This window comes from Bidens hawaiensis, unplaced genomic scaffold, assembly GCF_021521415.1.
Source record: "Bidens hawaiensis isolate Kalapana, Puna unplaced genomic scaffold, B.hawaiensis_p1.1 tig00025185_1, whole genome shotgun sequence".
NCBI classification, from domain to species: Eukaryota; Viridiplantae; Streptophyta; class Magnoliopsida; order Asterales; family Asteraceae; genus Bidens; species Bidens hawaiensis.
In genome coordinates, this window is record NW_027494007.1 from 222382 (window position 1) to 242798 (window position 20417).

At 33.0% G+C, this 20417-nt stretch overlaps 1 protein-coding gene and 1 pseudogene across 3 annotated transcripts; both read left to right on the top strand.

The window, feature by feature from the left end:
• Positions 1-324: 324 nt before the first annotated feature.
• Positions 325-4417, top strand: LOC143571049 (DEAD-box ATP-dependent RNA helicase 8-like). 2 transcript variants are annotated; one of them, XM_077056568.1, is made up of 9 exons: positions 325-784; positions 2166-2226; positions 2537-2771; positions 2856-3094; positions 3177-3428; positions 3514-3694; positions 3779-3867; positions 3964-4059; positions 4112-4417. In XM_077056568.1, the coding sequence occupies exons 1-8, from the start codon at positions 453-455 to the stop codon at positions 4039-4041; spliced, it is 1467 nt and encodes a 488-aa protein (XP_076912683.1). In that variant the 5' UTR covers positions 325-452; the 3' UTR covers positions 4042-4059; positions 4112-4417. The 2 variants fall into 2 exon arrangements, with proteins under 2 accessions (XP_076912683.1, XP_076912682.1); XM_077056567.1 differs by having other exon boundaries at positions 3964-4037.
• Positions 4418-9875: 5458 nt separating this feature from the next.
• On the top strand, positions 9876-14349 carry LOC143571028 (benzyl alcohol O-benzoyltransferase-like; annotated as a pseudogene). Its single transcript, XR_013142035.1, has 2 exons — positions 9876-10348; positions 13445-14349. The product of XR_013142035.1 is annotated as a benzyl alcohol O-benzoyltransferase-like (transcript).
• The last annotated feature ends 6068 nt before the right edge of the window (positions 14350-20417 follow it).

Below are 20417 nucleotides of genomic sequence, written 5' to 3' on the forward strand. Positions count from 1 at the left end.
GTCAGTGCTTAGTGACCACACTCTCCAGGTCTCCACCTTAAACAATTTTCAAAAGTGTTTCAATTATGTCACTCAAAAGTGTTTTTTGTTTTGTTTTAATGAGAAAATCTTTTTATCTAACTTTTAATGTTGTTGTGGAGCAATGATGTAAATTTTATTTTAATTCAATTATTATTTTTTTTAAAGTTTTTTAAAACGTAAATACATATATTGCAAATCATGACTCCCAATCGTTGCGTAAATAAAAACCTAAGTGAAACACTTTTAGTTTTATTTTTTTTTATTTTCAGTTTATAGAAAAAAGTGATTATTATAATGAACAGCGGATCCGTGTGATCTAAAAATCTAAAAACAAAACAAACTAAACCGGATATCGGGCCAAACCAAAACCAAACCAAGGGTTCACTTCATCATCATCATAATCGAATCACACACACTCCGATCATCTTCCGATGAGCAATAATAATAATAATAATAATAACAACAACAACAACAACCGCCGGTATCCACCCGGTATCGGCAACGGCCGCGGCTACGACGGTGGCGGCGGCGGTAACTTCCAACCAAACCCTAATTACCACCACCACCATCATCAACAACCTCGAAACCCTAATCAGTTTCACCAACCCAGACACCAATCACATTACGCTCCTAAACAACAACCTCCACCACAACAGCAGCAGCAGCAGCAGCACCAACAGTGGTTGAGACGAAACCCTAACCCTACTCCTGTTAATGAAGTTGACAAATCAGTGTATTCTGATGGCGGCACCATCGATTCAAGGTTAATTGATGTGTTAATTTGTGGTTTGTGACGTTTAATTGATGTTTTGTTAAACCGATTGACTTTTTGTTTTGAAACCCTAATTTAATTTTATGAATTAGTTTGAGTAAAGATCTGTACAAGGTTAATTGATGTGTTCATTTGTGTTTTGTAACGTTTAATATGATGTATTGTTGAACCAATTGACTTTAATTTGAAACCCTAATTCAATTGTATGAATTGGTTTGAGTAAAGATCTGTACAAGGTTAGTGTATAGAACTTGTATGTTTTTGTTTGTTGAGTGATTATATCTGCACACGTGTGGAGCTGTTTATGAAGAAAGCTGGTATGGTGTAACGGATATTCAGTTAGAATATATATAGTAGGTTAGTGTACTGTATTGCGGCGATGTTTGACTTTTGAGTTATGACGTTTTCGGTGATTTAAGTAGGTATCTGTTTTAGCCGTTTTGAACACGTGATAGTTGATGCTATGTGACTATCACTTTCAAGTAGGTATCTGTTTGAGCCGTTTTGAACACGTGATAGTTGATGCTATGTGATTATCAATCTCAAGTAGGTATCCGTTTGAGCCGTTTTGAACACGTGATAGTTGATGCTACGTGACTATCAATTTCAAGTAGGTATCTGTTTGAGCCGTTTTGAACACGTGATAGTTGATGCTATGTGACTATCAATCTCTGATGTCAGCTTTTCTATCAGGCTGTATCTGCAGTGGAGTATAATACCTCAAAACTCTCAAAGCTGATATGGTTCAATCCTTGCATTTATGCAGTCTGTTTTCTATCTCTCTTTTATACCATGTTTTAATTAGTTTTTATGCTAAATTTGTGGCTACAAAGTATGACTTGAAACTCGAAAGTCTTATTTGTCGGTATACATACAGATGTCGTTGAATAAATGGCGGGTTTTTTTATTCTTTGTTTTTGTCTCTCTTCTTTTCATTCTTTCACGTGTTATCGTAAAAGATCTTTTTTTCTGTAGCAACATGTGTGTATTTGTTCGTTTTTGATGACGTCATTGCAGTTGTTTTCCTAAAAAGACTTTATTATAGCCGTTTTCTCTCTAGTTTCTTGATTTGCGTCTTTTGTGCTCGTCTGTGATTGTTCATGAACGCATATAGTTACTAAACCTGACTTCTTCCTGCAATCTTAAACGCTATCAGTTGTATTTGTTTATTATGTTAGATTTGTTGTTTGCATCCTTAAACTGTGCTGGAGTATTTTCAAAAGTTTTGGTCTTTGCATTGGATCTTTAGGCTTTAATTCAATGATGTTTTAATCTGTTAATCTTATATACAGTGCATAATTATTTGTAATTAGGCCTTTATGCTTTTATGTTTACTTGTGAACTTATATCTGTTTGCATTTTGGGTGATTAGCTCTCAAGACTGGAAGGCCAAACTGAATGTACCTGCAGCAGATACCCGCTACAAGACTGAGGTACGTTAGTACATATGCAATTTAACTCTTCTGTCGCAGTGATGCATCATACATTTTCTTTTCGTGTGTGTCAGTGTGTCTTATCTTTGTTTAGTAGTTTTTTATCCATTAATAACATGTGTACAGTTTATAAATACAGAAAGTTCTGATTGTTATCTTAAGATAATTATTTACGTCTGTTTGGTTGTTACCTGAGATCATATGTAGATGATACCAGATGATCCAAATAGCAAAAAGATTTATACTTATTCTGGAAATTAGCATTTACAATAAACCTTTTTTATGATATGATCGTTCCATTTTTTTACAGGATGTCACTGCTACAAAAGGAAATGAATTTGAGGATTATTTTTTGAAAAGGGAGCTACTTATGGGGATCTATGAAAAGGGTTTTGAAAGACCCTCACCTATACAGGAAGAAAGTATCCCAATTGCACTGACTGGAAGTGATATTCTTGCAAGAGCCAAAAATGGAACTGGAAAGACAGCAGCTTTTTGTATTCCAGTACTTGAAAAGATTGACACAGATAAAAATATTATTCAAGGTTAACATTCATCTTTTCATGTGTTAATTTTGAACAATATGCATTTTACTTCTAGCTAACTTGTGGCTTTTGCAATAATTACAGCTGTCATATTAGTTCCCACCAGAGAATTAGCTCTACAAACATCACAAGTCTGCAAGGAACTAGGAAAACATTTACAAATTCAAGTGATGGTCACTACTGGAGGAACAAGTTTAAAAGATGATATAATGCGTTTATATCAACCCGTTCATTTGTTGGTTGGTACACCTGGAAGAATTCTTGATCTTACCAAAAAGGGAATATGCAAATTGTCTGAATGTGCAATGTTGGTTATGGACGAGGTAAGCAAATCTGAATATAGTATGCAAATTGTGTTTATTTGAATTTAAAGTAAAGATAATATGCGTTTTTTCTTTAATGCAGGCTGATAAACTGTTGTCCCCAGAGTTTCAGCCTTCAGTGGAAGAGCTAATTGGATTTCTTCCCAAACAAAGACAAATTCTGATGTTTTCAGCTACGTTTCCAGTTACAGTCAAAGATTTCAAGGACAGATACCTGAAAAAACCATATGTGGTTAATTTAATGGATGAACTTACTCTTAAAGGTATCACACAGTTTTATGCTTTTGTAGAAGAAAGGCAGAAGGTTCATTGTCTCAATACTCTTTTCTCTAAGGTTAGGTCAAACTTAATATCTTTTTATTTTGGTAAATGTTGTCGATACTTTTTTTATTAATCTTGATGTTTTGTTTTGTTAACAGCTGCAAATCAATCAATCGATAATCTTTTGCAACTCGGTCAACCGAGTCGAGCTATTAGCTAAGAAAATTACAGAGCTGGGTTACTCTTGTTTCTATATTCATGCTAAAATGTTGCAAGATCACAGGAATCGTGTCTTTCATGACTTCCGCAACGGTGCATGCAGGAACCTCGTTTGTACCGGTATATTTTTCACGTTTTGCCTTGCAAAATAACATTTACAGTTACTCCGATTCTCACTAATGTATAATATGTTTGTTTTGACAGATCTGTTTACAAGGGGTATAGATATTCAAGCAGTGAATGTTGTGATTAATTTTGATTTTCCCAAGAATGCTGAAACATATCTTCACAGGGTAAGTTCTTTATTAATTATTACACTAAGTAAGCTGAAACAACATATCTGCTTTTGAATGATATTGAATGAGATATGTTGGTCTTTTGATATTTAGGTGGGACGATCTGGAAGGTTTGGACATCTAGGGTTAGCTGTGAATTTAATAACTTATGAAGATCGCTTTAACATGTAAGCATTATATCATTTCCATGTAATGCATTAGCGATTTGCATATTCACACGTGCCAATGTGTTTGTTTGCAGGTATAGGATTGAGCAGGAGCTTGGAACCGAAATAAAACAAATTCCTCCGCAAATTGATCAAGCCATTTATTGCGCTTGAAAGATGCTCCTCACGTGATGTAGTCACGCATTCGTGTAAGTCAAACCTGAAGTCGTCAATTTGGAGAAAGAAGTATGGTGTGTTAACAAGCATCGACTCGAGAAAATCTGGATTTTAAGTAATGAAATATACATCTAACTGGTTATTTTGGGAAACCAAGGACAAATGCTAGTTTCTTTTCCGTCACCCTGTTTTTCGTTTAAGTTTTAGCGTCTGTTTATGTACTAGATCGGTATGTAGGTGTAGACTTGTAGTCTTTACCTTTTAGGTTGTTTGACTTTGCATCTTTCAAAAACCCAAAAAAAAAGCAAAAAAAAAAACAAAAAAACAAAAAAAAAGGTAAGAGTAGAAAGAAAAAGAAAAAAAAAATGTCTGAACTTTTAGATTTGTTGTTTTTGGTTATGAATTTGAGTTTTTCTTTTCTGTTCTAGACTTGTTTTAATTTGTGCAAGGACCAAATCTGGCTAGTATGCTGGAAAGTGTTCTTTTTTCCTTATTTTTTTTTTAATTCACAGCTGCTGCTGTTATGAGGACTTATTGTAAATTTGTAGTGACTTGAGTTTTAAATTAAAAAAAAATATCTTGAAAAGTGGTTTGTGTTCAAATATGTAGATGTATAAGCAGGCATGTATTGAGATAGATGCATCATGCATACACATTTTTAAATACTTCCCATTTGGTCAAGTCAAAATTGACTCGGGTTACAATTTAGTTTTTCCATCGTAATTTTTTATAGTGTGGCGAGAGAAGGTGACGGTGACGGTGACAATAGTTGTGGCATTAGGACAGCGCTGATGAAACTTATTAAACAGAAAACCAAATTGAACCGAAACATCTAAAACTGATGAATAAACAAATCCGAATGAACCAAACATATGAACAACCCTATTGTAACCAAAACCGACGACACGTCTATCAAGCTCTCACTTCTTGTTGACCTAATCTCAACGAACCGACTTTTCTGTTTCAAAATCATACAACCTTTACTTTACTGTTTGTCAAAAACACAACAATCAAAGCTTCGATGTCGATGGCTGCACTAAGAGAGGCGTTTCATATCTCTTGTTTCTATTCCAAACTCTTATCAATCTGTTTCGATCCACTCATGTCGTGGTATACTCTTCTTTCTTATGGTTATTCTTTGAATCCGTACACACATTCGAAAAAAAGAAAAACAAACCCAAATATGTTGAGGCTAAATTAAAATTCTCGAACGTGTGTCGCCCCATTGGTGACGAAACATAAAATGGAAAAAAAATGAAAACTACAAAGTCTATAACTAAATGGCACAACTCACTCGATCATCTCCATTTTACATTCAGAAAAAAACCCATTATAAATGAGAAAACCCAACCGACGTATTTAAATGCTTAATCGAACTCATAAAAAATATTGTGTGACATAACTTTATAATTATAAATTACTAGCTTGAGGCCCGTGTATTACACGGGTAATTGATGAAAATTTTGTACTTTAATCATTAACTGAAATACATTTAACAAAATGATCCTATATTTTATACAATTACAATTTACATTAATATTACATAAATTACATAACTAAGATTACACAAATATATTAAAAATAAGTAAAACAGTCCCGCTACACTACATTTGTGATTGTATTGGTTGGTCGGTATACATTGTTTATCACAAAGCAAATCTTTAGTCCATGTCTGCTTGTAACTCTTGATAAGGTAACATATAGGTATATTTATAACTCTTGATATAGCCATGTTTAATTGTCCGTGTGATAAATAAGATTCTTCAAGTACATACCAATTCTAGATAAATGATAATGTATCTATGAAACTAACAAAAAAAAAATTCATATACATAAAATATCATACATGTTAATCAATTAATATATATAATGTCATTTGAGATCATGTGCTCATGTTTATCACAAAAACATGATTATTCAAAAAATCAGATTACCTGAACTTTGATGATATAGTCATCCTTATAATTTTTAGAATTTGAAATTTATTGATCATGATAAATTTGGTATCAATAATATTCTGTGTATGACAAAATTTTACTTAAATTTATATTTTACAATTAACAATTGTAAAATCAAGCAACATATGAAACCGGAAATTAAATTATAACAAAATGATTTTTTTATTTCATATTAATGGAAATGATAAATGCATACTAACCTTAAAGTCATGTTCAAATAAAAATGATTATTCTGGGTTAGTGAAATAATAGAAGATTTAAAGTTGCATAAAGTGAAGGTAATGATTATTATTTATAATAGTTGAAAGTATTAGATAAGGAATATTTAAATTTTGGATACTAATCCCATGTTATTTGTTAGTATTATGGGAGTTGTTGGAATATTTAATTAATCGATAATATTTGTTAAAAACTTATAGAAAAAAAAAGCAAAGATTTCGGATTTGTTGGAAGCATGGTAAATGACTTTTAACCGGATTAATTGTTTTTTTTAAGTTAATGTGAAAACGTATGTTCTGAAGTATTTTGGTTTGAATTATAAAAGAAAATATTGAAAACTAAATATTAATTTTCTTATTGCTAAAACCCTTTATACTACACAAAAAATCATATAAATAAATGATATATACTTCATATAGTAAATCAGTATACATATAGATTATAAATATATAATTCAACTTCAATAATTTAATAGTAAACACCAATATATGTAATAGGTATTCTCTCTATGTTTGCAATATTTATACAAGACGTTTGGAGAAAATTAAGAAACTAAACATTTTCCCAAGTTCAAATGCGTATGAGAAGATTTTGAATTTAAATTTGAAACCAATCTTATATAAAAAATTATGCACCGTTGCTCGAATCCTAGTTTAAAAAACAATTTGTAGTTTATCATACATATCCAAATTCTTCGACAATAATGCACCTTTATTTGCTTTAATTTTCAATTACATGTGACTTTAAAATTATATTCTAACAAACCCGTAACGTCAATTTTAATATTTTCTTATTTAACTATTAATGTTAATGAATGAATTGATTGTGATTTACATATATAAAAACAAACTTGAATTCATATATTGACATGAGTTAAAAGATAAGGACTATATATTTAAATAAATGAAAAATTGTAAGAAGGCCTATGAGGATGACAAGTGACAAAAATAAATAGTCTTTTATTAAAATAGATAGATGTTTTATGACCATTATGAAACCTTTAATCATGTGCACCCATATTCTCATCTAGACTACTAGTCCCAATACACAATCAGAATCTTTCTTCTTGTACCCGCCACCGTGTACACACAACTTTCCAAACACAATAAACAAAAGTACACAACATATAAACTTGTGCAAGTGCATCATTTTATAACATTAAAAAGATCCGCAAATAGCAAAAACAATATAAAAAATAATGATTTGGTAGACAGATCTTCTGCTAGACGTATCACATTGGGATTTGATGTTATCAACATTTTGATTCTCATTCTAATCTTTCATGTTTAAATATCATCATCCAAACTTATGAAACTGATGTCAACTGAGAAGTTGCGAGTGGTCAGGGAATACTCGGCGCCTAGGGCATGATTTTTGCGCATCACATTGTTATTTCTGATTTATAATTTATCTATAAATTTTGTTATTTTGTTATTCTGGCTTTATGCATATAACAGAATTTACATTATAGTTTTCTTATGTTATTCTTTTTTAAAAATTTACTATTGAGATAGTTATGTAGTTTGTAATTTTTTATCATGACCAGTTATTGTGAGAGAGAAATCAGAAACTAGAGAATAGAATAAAGAGGGTAAATAAGTCATTTTGCACAATCCGACCGGTTTAGTTTGTTATTTTTTGTAACTGTAATTAGCTTTTTGATCACGGATTTTTATTATAGACGGTAAAACCAGACTATGAGGTACCCGACCTAGGTTGGGGAAAGAAAATTTATTTTGTTTCGGATTATTAATTCTTATATTATATTTAGGGTTGTAAAAGAACAAAACTGAATCGAACGAATTTTGTTCATGTTCTTTCGTTTTGCTTAGCTGCCTTAGTCGGCTTCTTAGATGTGGCGGGTGTTTATTGGACAAACAAAAAAACAATTATGAAGTTGTAGGCTAAATTAGTCATGCATATTTAAAAAAAAAAGTGGTCAAACTTGTCTATTTAGTTAATTTTCTCTTATGTTAACTGAGTTTGGGTCAAAGTAGATTACAGTCATTACACCAAATCCCGAGGGTGTAACCATAAATGTCAATCGCGCCCTAAGCACCCACTATGGCGAATAGCGTAGCGTAGTGGTAGGTTAGCGCTAAGTGGTCTGTAGCGACATAGTAGCGTGAAAATAGTGACCATCTGAATTGGCTACCAGTCTTGTTGACTATATTGATTAAAATCACTATTTTGGTAGAGTACTTCAACGTAAACCATTTAAAAAGATTTCTACGTAATCGTGTATGCAAATTGGGTGCACGAATTAACCACGGAAATGAATCACAAAATTCAAAATTAAATTTAAGACGCACTAATTATTGTCCCCACAAGCCTAATTCACGTTTAAACATGTTATTGCTTAATTCGGGGCTCACTTGTCTTTTTAAGTGGTCTTTTTCTCGTTAACAACTATTTTTCGTGTTGTCTTTCAAAGAAAAATCATCACTTATTATCGTTAAAAGTCTTATCTTTTTCACAACCGGAAAACACATATCCATCTATTTCTATTCTTAAATCTAGATCGACAATTATAAATTATGTATGCGTAACTTAAACCATGAACCTAAAAAAAGACATCTTAATATCATTAACCTACAAGCCTTTAAATAAAAATACTTAAATATCAATTAATTTTTTTAGCTTGTACAATAGTAAATCGGTATTTTGATTTTAGACGTGATCGACCCGGCACATATCAAACTCGTTTCAATTAATAACTTCAATCAAGTTTGGTATTTGAAAGAAACATAAATAATATATTAATGAATTTAATTCTAAAAACTGAAACAACCTTTTTTTTAACATAATTACAAATTAAATACAAAGTAAATTAACGTAATATAATTATATATACAACATGGTGTAATTATAGGGTAGTGTAATTACAATTACACTACAATGTAATTATGTATAATTACACTACTTGTAAATATAACTACACTATCTGATTTACACAGTTAACACGTTAATTTAATTTATACGTTAACTTTCTATAAACATAAATTATACAAATTTAAATAAATAAGAGTAATGTGTCCCATGCAATCCATCACTTGTGGGCTAGTGGTAGAAAGACCTGGGTCCTTCAGTGAAGCCCAAGTTCGATCCCCACTTGCGTCACTTTTGATGGATTATTACAAAGAAGTATTTGAGTTAGGTCTTGTGAGTCTGTCAGCTCGAATATCGAGCCCACCCGGGTTTTCATTCCACCGTATGCTATGCCAGAGAATTCTTCTCTTGTTGCGACACAAATACTGTCAAGTGACAGTCAACACTCAGCGGTATGGTTTCCCAGGGGAATGCCTAAACTTTGAGGCCAGCGTAAGCCCGATTAATACAATATATCTATCCAGAGTGGGGCCACGAGACTCTCCAGACTTTTGAGGAACGCGGTGTATTAAAAACAGAAGAAAGTCGTCATTTTTCTTAAAGGTGTCCCCATGCATATGCATGCACATGTGTATACTACTATATATAAATCTTACTAGTTACGTACACCATTGTCATCCAAACTCAATACACCAACACAAAGCTAAACAAGACATGGCACCATTAACATTCGCCGTCCGATGACAACCGCCAGAGCTCATCGTTCCAGCTAAACCGACACCTAGAGAACTTAAACCTCTCTCCGACATTGACGATCAAGAAGGCCTTAGATATCATATTCCTGCTATTCATTTCTACAAAAGCAATCCAAAAATGGGAAATAATAATCCGGCGAGCGTGATCAGGGAGGCGTTGGCCAAGGCGTTGGTGTTTTACTATCCGTTTGCTGGTCGGTTAAAGGAAGGTCTGAATAGGAAGCTGATGGTGGACTGCAATGGCCAGGGTGTGCTGTTTATCGAGGCGGAGGCGGATGTTACACTGAAGCAGTTCGGGACGGACCTTCGGCCGCCGTTCCCGTGTAGGGAGGAGATTCTGTATGATGTTCCTGGATCAAGTGGCATTGTTGATTCGCCATTGTTGTTGTTTCAGGTAAAAAACTTAACGTGTATCGTATTTTGGTCGATGCCGGTCCTAACTAACGAATTGACTGATAATGATGCCAATATCTTATAGAAATCTATAATAACCAATTTTTAAATATATTCCAATTAGGTTAATCATGCATATTTTCCTCAAATCGGGTCACTAAATCAATCTTCAAATCGAGCCTCATCGATTTTTTTGTGCGTCAAGAAAGAAATGGAGGATAAGATGTGGGGGCAGAATTTGCAATATATGTTGTTAAATTTAAAAAAATCAAAAAAACGTTAATTATATTACATTTCAAAAATAAAAAATAAAATTCATGTCGTCACTCAACGTCAGCATAAAAAAAAAGATAAAAATATTTCGTATGTGAAACAAAAAATAAAATCGCTAAAAAAACATGTTAAAACCTTTAATTTAATAAAATATGATAGCTGAGTGACTTAGTTGTAACATTTTGAAACTTGGTTACTATTTTTATTATATTTGTACCCAACGATCCGTGACTAACAGAATTCTAACATTCTAACGCCGTTAGTTGCAGATCGCCAAGAAAACGTTTTTGCCGAAAAACTAACATTTTTTCAAGAAAACTCAACATTCTCGTCCCGAACATTTTTATAACCAAGGATCGGCCCTTTTAGGAACCTTTTCTAGTAAAAGCCCAAATTATTGTTGTCGTCGGAACCATAGAATTCATCGTCAGAATCGGTTGGTGATGCTCAAGTGGTGGTGGCGGCGGTTTTCATGTTGAGTTCCTCAGCCAAAAAAGGCGAATTTTCCAGGCAAAAACGTTTTTCTAGCAATCTGCAAGTAACGGCGTTAATATGCTGTTAGTCGCGGACTGTTGAGAACAAATACGTTAACAGATGAGAACGTCGTCGGCCAATTCATTAGTTAGGCCGACAACGACCAAAATGTGATAATTGAGATTTATAAAAACAATACAACTATTTTAAATTTTTTATGTTTTAGACACCTATTTTTTAATGTTTTATAATTTAAAGGATTTGACTATATTTTTTTTTGTTTAACCATAAACAACCGTCATAAAAATGTTATAGATCCTTTAAAGTTTTACAAGTATGAGGACCATTCGTAGTAATAAACCCAAAAACATTTAAAAAACGTATATAGTTAAATGATTCATCAGAAAAATACTTACTTTCACACGTGTGTAAAGAGGTGACAAACTAGTTTAAAACTAACCAGTCGGGTTGGGTTGAAACCGGTTCAGTTTGATCAACAAAAGTCAAAACTGGTTTATAATCGGTTTCGATTCGGATTGAAACCGGTTTATTGACTAGGTTATGATCGGTTTTGGTTCGAGTTTTAATCGGTTTTAGTTCAGGGTTTGACCGGTTTTTGCCTAGCTTTGGCCGGTTTCGGTCGGTTAACCAGTTTGGAATCGGTTTTGGGGGAGAAAATCACAAACCGGTTCCAACCCGTCAGTTAATAGATTTCATAATCGGTTTGGTTCGGTTAACCGGTTTATTTGCCCACCTCTATATGTGTACGTGTGTAGTTTGTAAACACGTTAGAAAAATAGCAGGGGCTAGCTTAGATGGTATAGGCCTTGGGTTAGCAAGCGGTAGGTTGTGGGTTTGAATTCTAACATTTGTTTTTTTTTTCGTGTAACTTAAGTTTAAATGAAAGAATAAAGGGAAAATTCCCTTCTTGTCTATTATGAGGAGAGAGAGTCCCATATTGTCCCCCAAAATTGATCACCAATAACTATAATTTAGTATCGAAATTAATCCAAATCCACTTGAAATCTTCACTCGATCGAGGATTTATCATCAATTTGACCTAATCAACTCTAGCAATGACTTTCTCAACCAATTTTAACTTTTTGACGAACACACGTGCTGTTAGATCTGAAATTAACACATTGTTATATGAAATTGATTTGAAACAACTCGAAATTATCAATCTATCAACAATTGATCATCAATTTTAACAAATAAACAGATTTGTAACTTCAATTTCAATAAACAAGGGGCGGCATAAAAACTTGCGTGGCCGATACTTTTCATAACCAAACTTGCAGGGACGACCTTTTTTTTTTTGGCTCGAATGTATCTTCCACGAGTAGTTTTAGTTTTATTTAGCCATAACTTATTGTTTTTACGTTTTACCCATCTATAATTTGCTAAGGTATTAGTAATGTATCTAATACATAATATAAATGTGAAAAGTTGCCCCCCCCCCAAAAAAAAAAGAATATACCGAATGAATTGATTGTAAATTATCATATTTCACTGCTCCATCTCCTTTCTACGGAAGATATTAATCGCAGAGACAAAAAATTTCCATAATGATTGAAGAAACCTTTGGCATTACTTGCGAATAAAATTCTTGTTATGCTTAAAAATATGAGTATGTTTAGAATCATTAACATAAAGAATCAAATGATTTGGAATGGTTAAACGCTTCACAATAGTAAACTAAATTTGTTGTCATAACCTATATTTTCCAACAAAATCAATCCATTTAAACAATGATCATGAATGATCATGAGGAAGTGTTTTAATGTTTTGTCATTCAAAAAAAAATACATACATGTGAACATGCATGGTGAATTGGTGATATAAGGGATAAATTCCACATAAACACTTACACTTCACGAATATTATGTTGTCACATTCTCCAATAATCACTTTTGGAGATAAATTATAGTTACAATAATTACTCAAAAACTTTTTAAAGTTAAATTACAAAATATTTTTGACTTATTAAAGCTACAAAAATATGTTAACACAATAATAAATGTAATTACTCGTTTTGTTTCGTTTCGTTTCGTTTTCGAACTATTAAACTGAAAAGATTTGTTTCATCAAATCTATTACGAGCAAATGAATCATGCAACCCTAGATATTAGTAAACCAACCAAAACACGAGTTGTTCAACACGCAGCACCACCGGTTTAACATTTGGTTATGCAGTGATTCAACAATTGGTCAAGTTTTTAAAACATTACTTCAACATCTAATTATAGTTTGTCATTGGCATATAAGAATGTAAAATTGTCATTTACCAATACTAAGTATGACCACATAGTTAAATTGGGGTAATTATGTCGTCTATGTTGATTATTAGGTGACACGACTCTTATGTGGAGGTTTCATCTTGACTATACGATTCAATCATACCATGTGCGATGGATTTGGATACGCACAATTCGTGACAACACTGGCTGAAATGGCAAAAGGCAAATCAACACCGTCGATTATGCCTGTTTGGCAAAGAGAGTTGCTTTGTTCAAGAGACCCGCCACGCGTTACATGCACACATCATGAGTATGATGAAGTGGTAGACACCGATGAAACAACAATCCCGTTGGAAGACATGGAGTACAAGTCATTTTTCTTTGGACCTACTCAGATTTCATCTGTTCGTAGGTTCGTTCCAGCACATCTCAAGCATTGTACCACATTTGAAGTCCTAACAGCATGTCTTTGGCGTTGTCGAACAATCGCACTTCAACCAAACCCTGAAGATGAAATGCGCATGCTATCCGTTGTCAAGTTCAAGCCTTGGATCCCTGTAGGATATTATGGAAATGTGTTTAGCTACCCAGCTGCCATTTCCAAAGCTCAAGACCTATATAACAAACCATTAGGACATGCATTGGAGCTTGTGATGAAAGCTAAATCAGAAGTCACTGAAGAGTACATGAAATCTGTCGCTGATCTAATGGTAATCAAAGGACGACCTAACTTCTCAACCGTTTGAAGTTATATTGTATCGGATGTGACACGCGCTGGATTTCTTGATGTTGATTTCGGGTGGGGGAAAGCGGTCTATGCAGGGCCTGATCACCATGTTGCTGGGTTCTATACACGTTACATTAATCATAAGGGTGAGTCTGGAATCATAGTGCCCATGTGGTTTCCAAGTGATATTATGAAGAGATTTGTCAAAGAGCTAGATAACATGTTGGCGCGAGACGGTAAGGGTTATATTATCCAAGAAGACGTACCCACTCATTCGAAACTATGATTTCCTTGTGTTTCAATAAATGAGTATGCGACAAGAAGTGATTTTATACCTATCATAAAAGCTTATATGTATTTTTAGTTGGTCGTATGACTAATTCATGCGTATTGTATGGTTTGTTTCAAAACTTATATATGTATTTTTAATGACCCGTCCGGTTGTCAGAACGCCACCCTTTATATCTTTACGTTCTCATCTCTCAACCCCGAAAGGGCTAGTCACTAAAATTTTCCACATCAGTAAAAGTTAAAGTTAACTAACTTATTATTAGACGAATGAATTCAATCTTCAAAACTTTTGTCGTAAACTTTCTAATCTACTATAAAAATTATATACACACATACATATATATATATATATATTAAAATCAAACCTCCATATTCACCCGAAACAATATTTTTCGGTTTTATATATAACTATAGTATCGTTTAGAGAACAAACTCATTTTTTAGGCAAGTAAACCTATTATTTTATAAAAAAAAGTTATATATTCGACCCCTCATATTATGAAAATTTTAGTTAAATTATCTTTTTGAAATAAAATTAATACCTGAATAAAATTAAATAACATATTACTTTAAACAACAATTAAAAAAAAAGGAATGAATGATCAATTACCCATCCTATTACCAACGTTTACGACATACGTAATCGGCCTCACCCCACGTAGCCTTGCTTCGAGTCCAAAATTACATGTTAAGTGGCGGGTTTCTTTTAGTAATTGTATTCTTATTTACCTAATTATTGAGATGTTTCAAAAAAAAAAAAAAGAGAGGCACACGCTCTATATCTTCATTTGTTTATTATCGTTCAGCCTATGGTATTTGTGTTTATTCATATATGTTTGTTATTAAACTATTTGTGTTATGTTTAGGTGTGTCTGATAGTTCTTGCATCAGAGGCTTGTTGTAGACGCGGATGCATTATGATGAGCATCTAAGTTGGTTGCGATTGACGGCTGGAACCCTAAACCAATTTAACTAACGATATAAAACCCATTTTAAGAATAAAATATAAAATGTGTTAAACATGCTATCAACAAATCCACTAGGTTTACTTGAACACATTCTGTCCATCTAAGCTGGTTCTCAAGTTCTATCAAAAACTAAGTTGTATTCATTTATAGGCGAATTTCGTGTTGGATTCGTGTGGTGTATCAAGGTCGATAGTTAGGCTGTGATTTTCCCTAGTCTACTCAAAACCACCATTTGATTCCTTTAAGAGCACGTCAAATTGACAAATAGACGCTCCTCATTTTCCTAACTATATTTATTTTGTTTGCTCCTTGATTTCAAGATCATATGGATATAAATTACATTTAATATTTAATAATGTTTTAAGGAAAAGGTTAAATATAAAGGAAACGAAAATGAGATATGTTAGATGAATTTTGGTCTAAAAAAACTTCTTAAAAAAGTTCAAGAAAAATATTAAAAAAATTATAACTCAAAATATAAAGCAAAAACGAAAAAGGTAAAAAAAAAACTAAAATGTTTCACACGCCTTTCTAGTAAAAAAGACAACAAAGACTCGAAAATAAACAAAAATAAACACAATAGTTCACAAAATATAACACAATGTCAGGCAAAATATAAAACAATGTTAAGTAATATTACACTATATTAATAAAAAAAGACACAATGTTAAGGAAAAAAAGACAGCCAATGACGTAAATAAACAAAAACACCAATGATAAATTAAAAGACACAATAACTTTTTTTCCTCAACATTGTGTCTTTTTTTAGAACGAGGAAGACGGAGAAAATATTTCTGTTTTTCTTTACTTCTTTGTGTTTATTATTATTATTATTATTATTTTTTATTTTTAGGTTTTTTTTCATAAATTCTTTTTATTCTTTTTATCTTTGTCTCCGTTTGTAGAATAATTTGACCAAATGTTTTAGTATCGCTTTCAAATTAGCCCACATGTATATGTTCACCTATATTTATAAAATTCGTCACACGTTATAAAATATCTATAACATAACAACATAGCATTAATAAATCAAAGATAACTAACACATGCCATAGGCCCATGACCATAGAACGACATGGGTATTATATATTTTTACGATTTTATCCAAAAACCTTTAAATAAATTTGTCCAAGCACAAACACATATAGTAATGAACACATCTAAAATCATTCGAGAAATGAAACACAAAAACATAATACAAATAAATAAACGAAAAACTCTAAAATTTAGACGTTTTATGTTTAGGTCTTCAAGACCTAGAAATCGCAAGAGGGGAAGATTCAAATGAGAGAGGGCGATGAAGGTGGTACAAATGATGGTTTTGGCGGCCGTTGGATCTTTCACGATGATATTATATTATATTATATTATATTATATCTAAAGTAATAACATTATTTACTAAAACTAAATTAAAATAACAGTCTTAGACAAAACGACCCAATCCCATAAAACTTTTTAACAAATGTTTTAACTCGTTATCCAATTTACTGTTCATTTTTGCTATTTTACCTTCTCTACATGATAAAAGGTTTACCACATAAAGGTAATATGTTAATTAGATGCTATTGTTATTAAAAAAAGGGGTTCAAAATACCATGAAAAGAAACAAGTGCTAGCATGCCAATAAATTATGATTTAACTTTTTGTAAAATAAAAACATCATGTGTGATATTGTAATTATGTGTGGGGAAGAGATAATTATTTTTATAGTGCAAGAAAATGTCATATGGAATATAATTTTGGAATTTATTGATTATACATGGAATTGTAGAATGTGGATGAAAGTAAGTAGGCATTTGTTGAATTAAAGGTCCCGACAAACACATAATACACAAATTACAAAGGATTTATAAACAAAGAAATATTATATAGTTTAATCGTTTTACATGCCACGCCATAAAATATGAAAATATGTATATAGTTAATGGATAGAATGCAAATAACGACTCAAATCTTAGGCTGAGGGGTGTGGGGGGCGCGAGAGGGGGCGCGAGTGGGGGCTCCAGCCAATGATATTGTGATGTGTGGCAGAGAGAGAAACTTGATAAGATGGGTGTTGGTTGTGGTGCTCGCGCCCCGGGCCCTGGTGTGGAGGGGCGCGAGAGGGGGCGCGAGCGGTTTTTTTTTTATTTTTTTATAAATGTATTAAAAAAACGTATTATTAAAAAAACTCATAAATTATTTAAAAAAACACACATTAATTAAAAAAACACATTAATATCTAAAAAAAAAATTAAAGTACTAAAAAAAACATTATTCTTATTCTTCGGCTTGGTCTTCTTCGATCAACCTCTTCCGGATACGTTCCTTTTGTTTTTCCATCACCATTTGGTCGACCGGATTTAGGTTACTGAAGTCTCTTGTAAGGAAGTCCAAATCTCTCATTCTTTTTTTTTCCTTTTTGTCATTAGAGACCACCTCCATGGTTTTGTTGAATTTATTGAGGGATTCAACAAGATCGGTGATGTTTACGGCTTCCCCCTCAGCCGGTTTTTTCCCCCTGGCGTCCCTTCCCAATGGCCGCCTCCTCGGCGGTGAAGACGTTTCCTCCCCCGCAAGTTAGGAGACGGTTGTATGTTGGATGGTTGAAAGCCGGATGATTGTTGCGACCCCGAATAAAACATCGGTTGGTCCGGTGCCGACCATAAATCGTCGTAACTGTAATCTGAATCTAGGTTTAGGTACCAATTTCCAGCCATGTTTTAAAAAAAGGTTTGGAAGATGGGGTGATTTTGGGTTTTGGGTGTGGTATGTGATATTGGTATGTGATATTGGTTTTGGGTGGTATGTGATATTGGTTTTATAGAGGAAAATTTTTTTTTTTTTTAATAAAAATAAAGAGCCAACGGCTCTATTTCTAAGCCCCAACGGCTCTTCACGCATTCCCAGGCCAACTTTACGCCCATTTTCACCCGCTAGCCCTCTTGCGCCTGCCTTGGTCTGCGTGCTCGCGCCCCTCTCGCGCCTCTCTCGCGCCTCGGTGGTGTGGTGCTCGCGCCCCGGGGCGCGAGCACCACACCACCGAGGCGCGAGAGGGGCGCGAGCGCGGATTTCAAGGCGGGCGCAAGGGTGATCGCGGGAGAAGAGAGAGGAAAAGCTGGTGGGCCCACCCAAAAGAGCCGTTGAGCTCGGGTTTTTTTTTAAAAAAACCTTTACAAAATCCTATATAATACCCCTAAATCAACCCATTTTAACCATATCAAACACAACTTCAATCTCCAAACTCATATATAATATCCCAAACTCCTTTATAAAACCCAAAATTTTTTTCCTATATATAACCCATTTCATATAACGAATGGGCTGTGTTAGTTCAAGCTTTTACAGATCCAATCGCCGACAAACGGAAGTATTTTACGAAGAAGCAAGAGTCTGCTAGAAAAGATATTGAAAGAGCTTTTGGAGCTATAAAAAAACAATATTATGTTCTGGCGAACCCGATACGTTATTGGACTCGGGAGAGGATAATGGACGTCGTCTACACGTGTCTTATCCTACACAACATGACGTTAGAAGACGAGGGCAAAGCTATATGCCAAAACTACCAAGGTGACATTCCGAATTATTAAATATTATTGTTTGTTTAATTTTTAGTATGTTTTTTTTTATTATGAATTTTCAAAAAAATGTGTGTTTTTTTAAATAATTTCTTGTTTTTTTAATAATACGTTTTTTTAATACATTTATAAAAAAATAAAAAAATAAACCGCTCGCGCCCCTCCACACCAGGGCCAGGGGCGCGAGCACCACAACCAACACCCATCTTATCAAGTTTCTCTCTCTGCCACACGTCACAATATTATTGGCTGGAGCCCCCACTCGCGCCCCCTCTCGCGCCCCCCACACCCCTCAGCCTTACGATTTTATGCGGAAAATAAACTTCTAGAATAAGTATTAGATTGAAAATATATATTTATTCATTTACGTACAGAAACTATCAATGTCAATTATTTTGGTACAAAAAAAAATCCTTTGTTTTGTTTATGTTAAAAGAGTTTTTTTTTAACATACTAAAATTAACGGTGTTATAATGAAGAGACAACTTATATAATAATATCCAAGTTTGTTTAAACTAAGTCACTACTCACTAATACTTTTTATTGTCTTAACGTATTTCAATCAAGTCATTCAACTTTCAATAAATATTAAAATACCATCTTTTTACCTTCAAATTATATGTTCATAAATAACTAAAACATCATAAAAACAATTTTTTTATTAGTAAATATATTTTTTACGATAATGTAGTAATTGCCCCCTTTGTTTTAGATCAAACTTAAAACTTGGTTAATATCCTACAATGTTTTCCTATAATACAATATATAAAATATACCGTTAAACTTATTTTAAAACGACCTAGTAACAATTGAATTTATAATATTATATTGAACTTTCACCTATTGTGAACTCTAAATACTTTTTATAAAAATATTAAGTATGCTACTATTTTGATTCTTTAAAGTTTATTGGTGAAATTTGTTATGATTTTGATGTAGTTTGTTATGTGGAAAACTCTGTGTAAAATTTGGAAATGGAAAAAGTAATGATTCGTTAAGACGATAACATTAAACAAACGATACATCATTTGTCGATCGTTTTAACTATCCACTCAAATGTTTATGTTGAAACTTAGCAAAACTTACTAAGCCGGTATGGTTTTGTCAACCATCTATAGTTTATTTTATATACTTTTATAATATATCACTTTTGCTATAGTTATAATTCATAAGCTAAATATAACAAATACAAATGTACAACAATAATACAAATACATACTACATAGTAGAATCTCCATCAAAGCAAAATTAAAGATAAAACATTTTGATAAATATCATATCTTTAAAGACAACGATGCCTTCAATCAATCTCTACAAACCGTCTTCTTTCAACGGCAAAAATAGTGATGACTTTCTTAATGCAGAAGAGGTTACTGGTGACAGTATGTTGCGATGCTTGAGCCGCCACCATAACAGATCCCTACATTTTTGTCCAACCTTCGCTACGAGGTTATTTACCAGTAACAAATTCTCTCATGCTTCATGACAGTCAGTGGCCACATGGCACATGGACCAACCTTGTAAATGTATATATACAAAG

Bases quoted from the DNA above. Each gene is read 5' to 3' on its own strand.
- LOC143571049 (XM_077056567.1), top strand. From the start codon at position 453: ATGAGCAATAATAATAATAATAATAATAACAACAACAACAACAACCGC. The intron at 785-2,165 runs GTTAATTGATGT...TTGGGTGATTAG, and splicing joins GGCGGCACCATCGATTCAAG to CTCTCAAGACTGGAAGGCCA. The intron at 4,038-4,111 runs GTAAGCATTATA...GTTTGTTTGCAG, and splicing joins TATGAAGATCGCTTTAACAT to GTATAGGATTGAGCAGGAGC.